Source organism: Saccostrea echinata, unplaced genomic scaffold, assembly GCF_033153115.1.
Source record: "Saccostrea echinata isolate AGI-Se365-2 ecotype Australia unplaced genomic scaffold, CSIRO_AGI_Sech_v1 ptg000015l, whole genome shotgun sequence".
In the NCBI taxonomy this organism is placed as follows: domain Eukaryota; kingdom Metazoa; phylum Mollusca; class Bivalvia; order Ostreida; family Ostreidae; genus Saccostrea; species Saccostrea echinata.
The window spans coordinates 6,022,099-6,033,833 of NW_026889764.1; the positions used below are offsets into that span (position 1 = coordinate 6,022,099).

The 11,735-nt window shown below is 32.9% G+C and overlaps 1 protein-coding gene across 1 annotated transcript; it reads left to right on the forward strand.

Annotated features, from left to right (window-relative positions):
• The first annotated feature begins 910 nt into the window (after positions 1 to 910).
• Positions 911 to 11,512, forward strand: LOC133188026 (uncharacterized). The gene is made up of 9 exons (XM_061323416.1): positions 911 to 1,105; positions 3,568 to 3,619; positions 3,963 to 4,250; positions 4,383 to 4,522; positions 5,211 to 5,381; positions 7,191 to 7,606; positions 7,701 to 7,874; positions 7,993 to 8,209; positions 11,399 to 11,512. Exons 1-9 carry the CDS (start codon positions 911 to 913, stop codon positions 11,510 to 11,512), a joined length of 1,767 nt encoding a protein of 588 aa, XP_061179400.1.
• The last annotated feature ends 223 nt before the right edge of the window (positions 11,513 to 11,735 follow it).

Here is an 11,735-nt window from a genome sequence, read left to right on the forward strand (position 1 = left end):
AATCAGTTTCAAATGTTATTCATTTATTACACAACTAATGTATATATATATATATATATATATATATATATATATATATATATATATATATATATATATATATATATATATATATATATATATATATATATATATATATGACCTGTGCTTGCCCACGTCATAATCACAAATGTACCAATACTCTTGATCTTACATCTAAAATTCATAGAATTTGAAGGGAATTCGAAAATTATCCTTTTTTCACTTAACTGTAGAAAATTAATTATTAGGAATAATTCAATAGATACCCAAGTTACAGTTGAATAACCTGAGTTAAAACATTTTATTATAAGCTATTTTATAAAGCGCTTAGCGTTTTTTTTTTTCGTGGATTTACCCCAATAATTGTTTTTACACTTGCCCTGAAATCGCTGGGGATTCCTCATAATCTCTTCGTCAGTCTCTTCAACTTCGTTATCCAGACTTTCTTCCCTATCCGTTTTTATAGATTGAGCTGATTTTTAGCGAGTCTTACTCTATCGTAATGAGTACAGATCATGTTTGCATATCGTTCCTTTGCAGTGATATTTGATGGAATGACGGCACATGCAACAATCTCCGAATGTTTATTTTTCCTCTTATTCAATAATGAAAAAAGTTTATAACTTTCCTAAAACTTTTTGCGTTATTCAATTTTGAGCATTTTTTAAATATCTGAATGAAACATCATATTGCGACTGCATTCATGGATTCTAACTGCATTCTTATTTAAATGTTACTTTCATGCAACGTTTAAAGCTGATTCTATTTCCAATGTCTCCTTGTTGGTTTATTTTTAACACAGAAATCTATTTGGTTGCATTGCAAACAATGGAGTTGGGCTAATGTTAAACATTTTGTAACTGTACATTTGTATTTTTATTTTCAGATCATGGCGAATGTCGCGAAAACTTACACACCAAAAACTGCCCAAGAACTAAAAGAAGCGCTTGAAAAATGCCTGAAAGAAAAAAAAGTTCCCGTTTTCCTCAGTAGGAAAAATGTGAACGAGAAAAGCCTTATAGATGACGAGGAGTTAAAGGACATCGAAGTAGCTTTCATAGATGTGGAAAAGCTCAAACAAAAGGTTAAAAAGTTCCTATGTTTTGATTTTTTTTTGGGGGGGGGGGGAGATATCAACATGTACAGGTAATTCGATATTCAGTTCTTAAAACCCATCTGTTTATTATTTCATATTTATTATTTATTTTGAAACCTTGCTTTCATATACTTATCCTTTCAAAATACAAAACGTTGAAATCCATCCATTTTAATACCCACTCTCCTTCATTAATACCTTATTTGAATATTCTATACTGTGTCTTTGAATGTTTATTGAACTCAGCAATTTTTTTTATCAACCGCCTATATAATTGTTTATAATCTATCTCTAAACACAGGCAATTATATATATTCATCAATTCAACATTCATACTAAGGAACTATTGGTCAGCAAATATTCAAAGATTATGTACCTGTATAAGTCTCTGAAAAAGCGATAGCAATCAATCAATCGAGGAAGAACGTCTGTCAAAGTACTTTTAAATGAAATATGGAGATAAGGAACAGTATTCGAGCTCAAAGTCCATTAAAACATTACAAATCGGGAGCAGAGCAAACAGGGACCACCAAAAACATCAGAGTCGGGATCAGTGCCATGGAGGAGTCAGCATCCCTTGCCGACCGGACACACCCGCCGTGTGCTCCTTGTCATGATCGGAAAATAACGGAAAAATCCGTCGACAATTCAGTGTGTAAATAATGGCCTAACAATTAGTATGAAAAAAGTCTGTCAGCATTTGACTTAATGATAGGTTGTATTTGCTGACAATTAAGGTCATTGTATCGACCATAGAACTTACGAAATTATGAAATGATGACTTCAAACGAGACTGTTGTTAATCTTGTTTCATACACTTGTTTGTCAATAACTTACCTCGTTTTAGAAATTGTTCATACGTAGAGCATGCTCTCACGTATCGAATCAGCTGAGAGATATACATATACACCCTTTATGCAGGTGATAAGGTTATATTGCTGCCTTATTAAGGGAAGTTGACAATTGAAAAGTTAAAGTCATGACGTTTATCATATATATATATATATATATATATATATATATATATATATATATATATATATATATATATATATATATATATATATATATATATATATATATATATATATATATAAAGCTCTGTTGTTAGATTACCATTAACGTCTTTTTCTAGTAAAATATCCAAATGTGTCAAACTCTGTGGTATCTTTTATTTCAAGCCCAGTGGGATATATTGTGTTGACATGGATGGAAAAAAAACTATTGCGTCCTCGATATATCTGAATGTCGAGTTAAAGGCCACAGCAAGAGATTTCTATTTTTCATGTATAGGATTTTGAATAAATTCTGCTTCATATGAATACAAAAAAAGGTCTACTTACAACGAGGCGCAATTGGTACCCATGGGAATTCCAACAGATTGTTGGAAGACCTGGTCTCCAAAAACCACATTGATATTGTCAATCTGAAACTCAAGCATCTTTTATATCATCTTCAGAGTACTTGTGTGTACAATCAGATTGTTTTAACAAAATAATTTTGCAAATGACCAATGACAAGGTAAGTAAATTTTACGAGTTTCATTTTTATTGAAAAAGCAGCTGTCAATGATGTTAAAAATTAAGCCTGGACTTTAATTTATCGTGGGGAATACTTGTATCCAGAGTTGAAAATTCGTACGTTTTTTATGTTATTGATTTTGGTAAAATGTTGTGATTTCAAATTTTTCAAAAGTTCCTTGAAATTTTTAAGTATCCAAATCTGATTTACAACACTTCTCGAATAAATTGTTGCACAGTACTCCTGAAGTTTCTCTTTCACGGCTGTTAATATTTTAGTGAGGAGTAAATAAAGAGGCTTGGTAGAAAATTTACTTGAAACCGCTATGTATCTTTGTTTGGAAGGATTTTTATGAAGTTTCGGAATCCAATATAAATATGGTAATTCAAATTAATTTTGGTTATTGGGAATATTAAAAATATTCAAAACTGACATACAATTTTGAAGAATTTACTTCTTAGGAACGGAACTATGGGTATAAGCTGGATAAAGGATTCGTGTTTTACCTTTAAAAAAGTTTTTGTGCGGGGACAGTTTTATGGGAGCTAGGCAAAATGCGATTTTTTTTTTAGATTAATAAAACTTTTGATTAATTTGATATTGAAAGCACACTTCGATAAAGAAATTAAACTCGATGATAAGGTAAGTCAAGAATTGGCTTAATTCTAAACTTAACCCCCCCCCCCCCTTCCCCTCTAAAATGTGCTGTATGAAGCAAAATGTCTTTGTGATGTTTCAAAATTCAAGTTTAATAATTCTTAATTAGATTATACAAAGTAACTCTTAACTTTCACAATTGTTTACATGACATCATTTTGACAATTCTGGTAAAATACTGAACTCGCTTCATTCTCCAGCATTTGTTGCAATATTTAACTTTCTTCGACTTGTGATGGTGCATGAATTTACAATTTATTTATTTGTTTTAGGAAGAAGTGGGCGAATCTCCGACAGCAACTGAAGCGATGGGTGTAAACGAAGGTACTGTACATGTACATGTATTGAAAAGACTCTTGGGTAATCTTTTCACTTTCTGCCATGTGAACTTTGAAGAATTGAAAGAGCATTTGTGTCTTATAATGTCAAAGCTCTGTATTTTTTATTCGTTGGCAGAACGTCAGAATCGAGTCCAATTCTTTAAAGCTGTCTTAAGTATGATTTATTCTAATTTTGTGTGATTTAATCTCTACTTTGTTATGAGTATACTTAAATATGAGAAATAATTCCTCTGGTATAAATTTGATCTGTTCAAAAGGAGGTGTTGTACATATTCGTTTTTTAATTTCTTTGATGTTATCAATTTGTTTTTGCTTTCTTCATGCAGAAACAATGCAAGAGCTTCAAGCATTAGTTGGAGCCACGCCAATTTTTCGAATTGAAAAATTTCAAAACTGGGCAGCAACACAAGAAAGTTGTGTCATTTCTTGTAATCCTAAAACGAGAGATGAAATGACCAAGGTCATTAAAGCTGCCTCTGAGGTGAAAGTAGGCATAAGATGTGCTGGCCAGCGTCACAGCTGGGCACCAGTCTTCCCTGACGACAACCAGATTTGCATCAATGTTGAGGACATGATAAGTGATTATGGATGGATCCAAAATTCGAATTGCCGAGGTAAGTTTAAGTAATAAAAGATAAATAACTCTTAAAGCAATTTTTTATTACAATTTGTATGAATAACGTATAATTGGTCACAAGAGAGAAATTTCCTTCATTTTCCGATATAATTGTTTTCCTGGTAGGAAGAAAAAAGAGAGGTTGATGTTATGACTGGAGCCACAACTGGGGATTTGAAGAAATTTCAGTTGAAGCATAAGATGAACCTTAAAACAAATGTCATACTTGATGTGGTTCAAATGGTCAGTGTCGTTGTTACGGGATGTCACGTGAGTATTAGTCATTTTTAATTTTGTGCACAAAGATTACTTCATGCTCTGCGGCTGTGTAACGCAATGATTGTTTATTTATTTATCATTTATTTTTTTTAAGTATATATAAAAATATTTCAATGCGGTCATATTTATAGGTCTGCTCATTTCAACTTCACTAAGGAAGTGTTGAGGAGATTGCACTGTGCTATGAGACTAGATGGACTAAAAAGAAAAATTTTGAATTTTTATCACCATTTAACGATTAATCATGTAATATAAGATTTATAAGCACTAACAATAGAACAAGATTGATATTCCATTTACATGTGAAAATTGCACGCCTATGTTATACAAAACAATCATTTTTTTCTTATTTGATACATTTTGTAAGGAGTTTAATTTTCCTTTGCACTTATCTGTTGTCTATATTCTTGCTTGAAATTGAAAACAATATTGTAAGATATATATATATATATATATATATATATATATATATATATATATATATATATATATATATATATATATATATATATATATATATATATATATATATATAGTCCATAAGAACAATGCAAAAGAGCTAATATAGGGGTTTGAACAATTAGACAAGTCTATTTTTAACTTTTTAACTTTATTATTATAGTAATTTTTAGAATATGAAAAAAAAAATCATCTTTTAACCCTGCAGTAAACATTTTAGGGAGTTGGCGAGGACACACACTGTTTAAGTGATTACGTGGTCAGAATGAGAGTATTTGACTCAAAAGGCGATCTTAAAACATACTGCATAAATGATGATCCAAAAGAGCGGTTCAGAGCAATGTCAGCAAGCTTTGGCTGTTTTGGAATTGTTTATGACGTCACATTGAAAGTAAGTAAAGCAAGAAACCCAAGGGCCACAACACTCTTAGTTTTATTATGTCAATAAATTTTATCTACATTAAAACTTTTGTGTCTATAAAAAATGATTCAAGTAACTGTACCTCGTCTGTTTTGGGAAGCAAGATATTTAGGTCATCTGACTCATCTGAGTTGTTGTCTTAACATTTGAACCATTTCAGCGTCTTCTCTGGGATTTCTAATTCAATTTCATTCTAATGTAGTAAAATAGCATTTATGAGCAAAGGGGAACAAAAATTGTAAATTTTATGATATCTGCCCCCTCCCCCTCCCTGAGGGGTTCGGGAACAAACATCGTCAAAATTAATGCAGTCATAAAAAATTATTTTTTACTCCTGGATATAAATCAGTAAAATAATGACATTATTTTAATAAGCATAGAGCTTTTTACTAAAATTGTGAAATTCATAGCCCCAGAGTCAGATGGTCTTCTTGTTGTGGTGGGGCTAAATAGATGATTTTATAAAATGCATAACTTCTTTGAAAATTTCAGTGCTCCTGGATATATAACAGACAAATTCAAATCGTCCAAGAGACCATCAGGCCCCTACTCTGCACACCCTATCCCCCTTCTTTTCAATAATTTTGCCAGTTAATACTTTAAAATATAAAACAAAACAATTTTACAGTTTTAAAACCTAAATAAATTTGTCAGTATATACTATACAATAGATATTAAAGTTGTCTTACGGGTGTGTCCCTCTAAAGTAACTTCTTTTGCTTGTACAGAGTTTCTGATAGGTTGTGCCCTAAATAAGAAATTAACCCCTAACGGCCTGACTCTGGTTCAAAATGCCTTTTCTCTACTGGTTTTATTTGAAACGTTACAATGTATATGTCTATTTTTATTCACATTGTATTCTCAAGAGGAAAGAATTTGCCCCGTAATTTCCCAAGTCAGAATTTGATATCTTATTGTGGCCATGCTATACAACCAGGATGCGTAATTTGCACAAAATTAAATCGTCACTAAAAGAATTGCTTGCAGCCCTTTTCTTTTTGAAAAAAAAATATGTTTAATATTTTACCATATTATTGTCATCTTTGACGCCGAACTGTGGCATCATCCTAGCGTCAGTGTTTATTATTTGAACAGGAAGCGTTAATATGGTCTTGGGAGCAGAATACCTATAATAGGTATTTTTTTAAAAGAAATAATATATTTCAAAAATTCTAGTCTTACACAATCCATTCGTATCAAACGGTAGGAAAAATTATTCCTTACTTTGTTACAAAGTTCAATTTTTTAGATGGGGATATACATGAAATTAAAAAAAAAAAGAAACTTTTTTTCAATTGAAACAGTACAGCATTAAATTAATATATTAAACACATGAAATCCCAGGTCCTATTGATAACTTTTTTTCAAGCAGTATTCATAGGGTCAGGGTATGGTAGGACTAAAATTAAGGGTGAAATATTTACATTAAACATGCATGCAGGAAAAAAAAACTCCTTCTGTAAAGCCTAAAGACCATTTTACTGAAAATTGATTTTTTTTTTGGGGGGGGGGGGGGGCATCCCGATATACTAGACAGGTTTTCAAATTTGGTAAAGTCATTACCCATGGCGTCACATTGGACAGGGATCATTATTTGGTTTGAAATATTTTAGAGAAAAAAAGATGAAAAAACTTTTTAAAGTCTTCTCTGAAAAATTGCAAAGCCAAACAAACTACAGTTAGCGTCGTGTTCGATGGATTTTTTTTGATAGACCTTTGTAAAGATAAACTTACAAAGAACGCTTGTTTAATTCCACATTTGATCTTCATACATTGTAGATGGACAAAGAATTGATAATTAAAACAGACAATTCCTATAAACCTCTGAAGGATGTTTTCAAAACCACAGAATTAAAAAACATAGTCACGAAAAACTGGGCAGTACAGATTTTCTGGTTTCCTTTCAACGCTTTTCCTTTCGGAAAATACGATCTCGAAGAAGATGATGTTTGGGTGAGAACATTCAACAAGGAGACCTTGTCTGATGAAGAGAATGTAAAAGGGAAATTATATTACGCTTTGAAAGCTGTCTCTGATTATGGAACCGAGGAAGGACTCAGGATTGTTAGCCCTTATCTGACAGAATATCCGAAACTCGTACCGATCTTCCAGAAATCAGCTTTTTCTGCCATTAAACACTTGTTTTATCCAGAAGGACCGATTTACCAAGAACTCCCCCATGCAGTGCATTTCCGGTGAGCTTCTTTCATAGATCTTAAATGCGGCATAAAACATGCCGTTTTGCACTGTTTTTCTTTATGATTTGATGTATATGTTTTTTTTTTATAGAAAATACATAGAAAAAGCAGAGGTTTATGATTTGGAATTTGTATTTGACTACCACGACGACTTTGATACAGTATTGAAAATCATCAATGTTGTCGTAGAATCTGTTAAAAGCTACTACGACAGAGATCAGTATCCACTGAACGTTTCTCTTGAGATGCGATTCATGGCATACAGGTAAAATTCTCTCACTTACTTTCGATTTAATACATGATATTGATAGTTCAAGCAGAACTGAAAATCTATAACACAAAAAATAATGTAATTTGACGATTTCCGTGACCATTTCTCTTAGTGATGCATATCTTGGTACTGGGATACTTGGAAACAAAGCAAAGCCTTATTGTGGATCTGGTCATGTAGTTTGCATTGAAATTCTGAGTTTAAAGGGAACGCCACAGTGGACAGAGTTCAGCAAAGATGTTGGAAGGAAGTGGATGGATCTTGGTGGTGTTCCACATTTAGCAAAGCAATATGACCACATTCCTGGCATTTTTAATCATGTCAGAGAAGTAAGTGTAAAACAAAATATAAATGTACATAGAAAACAAGTATTTGGGACACCTCATCAGTTATCACAACCAGATAGGTATTTAGTAAATGTTTGCATCAGAGTATTAGGCAAGATTAAGTTTGTATGAAAAGGAAATGCCAAGATATTTACTCTAACGATGTACATCAGCAAGGACTGATAACTCTTGAAATTAGCATTTCTACTCATTTTGGTTAGAACACAGGGATGTGTAATATATAGAGTACCTTTTAATTACATGTAGTGTATCCAAAAATCAGACGAAGGGACCCTTCCCCCGAGACGAAGATTCGCTTCAGAAACAATTGCATCATCAATAATTTAAAAACTGTGCTCTAAAAAGAAATGTTGTAACCAAAATTTAGACCTATTATTTAATCACAATTTAATCTGACACTGTGGCATATTTTGAAAAAAAAATTAGCAACATGGACAGGTTACTGGGATTTTTTGCAATTTGCAGAATCCGCAGAAAACCAAATACAGATAAAAAAAATTTTTGAAAGTATGACTGACGCTCGATCTACCGGAAGTAAAAAAATGATCAGAACCTATCATGGATTTCGATATATGTGATATTTTAGACATGATGGAGACTGAGTTGAGTGAGCCAAATTTCACCAGTCCCGAGGTCGAGACAGAGATGAAAAATGATCAAGTGCCTGATGATGAAATTCAGCGTTTGATAGACTCACAAAAATCCTAGCACTCGTAAAAATACCGAATGGTAAATTGAAACGTTCAACAAGTGGCGTGCTGCACGGGACAATGTCTCACTTTTGACTGAGATGAAAAAAAGATTTGTGTTGGAATATAAAAATTAAAACAAGACGGTTCGGAATATTCACATGAGGCTCGTTTCCTGAACTACATTGTGTGTGAATTTTTTTGCACTTCATGAGAGACGAAAACATTTAATACGATCGATTGATTGAATTTGTTTTACGTCCCATTCGAAAATTTTTCACTCGTATAGAGACGTCACCATATACCGATGAAGGGCTTCAAATTTAGACCTTTACTCGGCACTCAGGGCCATTGAGCAGTGAGGGTTCTTTATCGTGTCAACGCCTACAGTGACACGGAGCCTTGGTTTTTTAATGTCTCATCCGAAAGACCGGCAACTTTATCGTCAAAGTGCCGAGCGCTTGGCGAAAGAACAGTTGCAACCTATCTTAAAATTTGATTCGAACACACGACCTTCCGATCATGGAACGAGCCCTCTACCGACTGAGCTACCGTGACGGTCGAGCGAAAAATGTGCTGTGTGAATTCCATTTTGGATTGAAAAAATTGACGTGCAAAATTTAGAATTTTTTTAATGTAAGGAAAGGTATACTTAACTATGTTTACACGAGTTTGTATTTTGCTTGTATAGTTGGCTACTTTGTTTATATTTTTTCATCAATCAATGTAAGGTTAAGGGTCATTGGAATTGTTGCATCATCACCCTGTCGTGTTCTATCTTAATATTTAGAGCATGGTTGTTAGAGAACATCTAGTCAAGGTGTATAAAAAAAAAAAAAAAATAAAAACACAGTGGTCATCAAAGTAAAACCACCACAGAAATGATACAAATGTACGTTACTATTTCTCCTGTAGAATACAGTTAATACTTTTTATACTGTTATTGTCTGACAAAAGTAGCATGGATATTCGTACTTTATTTATTGAATTTAAAGAGATTTTATAAAGTGTTTAGGAAACAAGAAGATAACCGAAGGAATGACAACCTTAAAACGGTCACTTATAAATTAATGCAATTACCTCGAACTTGATATCCAATCTCTTTTTTATTAGAAAAAGACGTTAATGGTAATCTAACAATAAAACTTTATGATAAACGTGATGACTTTGATTTTTCAATCGTCAACTTCCCTTACTTATGCAGCAATATACTCTAAGCACCTGCATATGGGGTTTATATCTCTCAGTTGATTCGATACGCCAGAGCATGCGCTACGTATGAACAATTTCTAAAACGATGTAATGCCCTGTTCACACGGAGAGTTTAATTCGCAGTAAATTGATGTGAAGTAAAATAATGCGAATTAAAATAATGCGAATTAAATTGCGTTCACACGGCAGCTAATGCGAAGTAAACTAATGCGAATTAAAATTTTATTTCTACAGTAAGGCTATTCAGTAAGGCTATTATGACGTCATTTTAAAATCACGTCACCTTATGCGGAGCAGACCCATATGACGTTCTGTCATAGTGTCTATACACATTTCAGTGATTGACATAATTTTTCTTTGTTTTCCACTAAAAATTAGCATAATTACCTATATCTGACCACCGACATGTGGCATGTGACTTAATTGTGCCATTACGCATGCGTCGAAATTTAATTCGAATTAGCTTCGCTTAGCGTTCACACGGAGCTAATGCGAAGTAATTTAATGCGCAGTAAATTAATTCGAATTAAACTAATTCGCATTAAATTCCCCGTGTGAACGCGGTTCAAATTTAATTCGCAGTAACTTACGTTTAATTCGAATTAAACTCTCCGTGTGAACAGGGCATAAGTTATTGACAAACAAATTGATAAAACAAGAATATTAGCAGTCCCGTCTAAAGTCATCATTTCGTAAGTTCTATGGTCGATACAATGACCTTGTCAGCAAATACAATCTACCATTAAGTCACATGCTGACTGACATTTTTCATACTAATTGTTAGGCCATTATTTACACACTTTTTTCTGTTATTTCCCGATCATGACAAGGAGCACACGGCGGGTGTGACCGGTCGGCAGGGGATGCTCACTCCTCCATGGCACCTGATCCCACCTCTAATGCCATAGAGGTCCGTGTTTGCTCTGCTACTATTTTGTATTGTTTAATGGACTTTTGAACTCGAATACTGTTCGTTATCTCCATATATTCCACATATTTCATTCCCACTGGAGGAAATTACATCAATGCTGCAAAATCTACGACTTCCTTGGATGTCGTTGTTGTTGTTGTTTTTTTTAACAATCAACACTTTGTGCATAAAAAAATGGAAGAAAGAAAAGGCAAAATTAGTGCCAAACGAACGGTCATGCAATGATCTATCTAGAATCTCTTGACAACAATTCACGACAATAATATTTTAATTTATAAAAAATATTTTATTTATGAATTTGAGATATCAAACGGTAATGTTTTTCTTTTTTATGTTTAGAAAATGGAATATCCAATTAAATTATTCAAGGAACAGTTGGATAAAAGTGGAGCAGATCCTAATGGAATGTTTCTGAATTCGGGAATGCGTGAACTGTTGGGGCTGAATGAATAGAATAGCGACCCATAGTATGGTTCATATTCAATTTTTGAAAATTAATACTGGATGCGAACATTTTATTTGACTGAGGACGTCCAAAAAAGTTGAAAAATCAAATGACGCCTATTTATAGAGGATTAAGTTCTAAATATTTTTTGCTAATTTTTCCAATTTTGTGATCGAACTGTGAAGTTCGTCGTCTGATGTTCATATATCTGATTGTTATGCACATGCATAT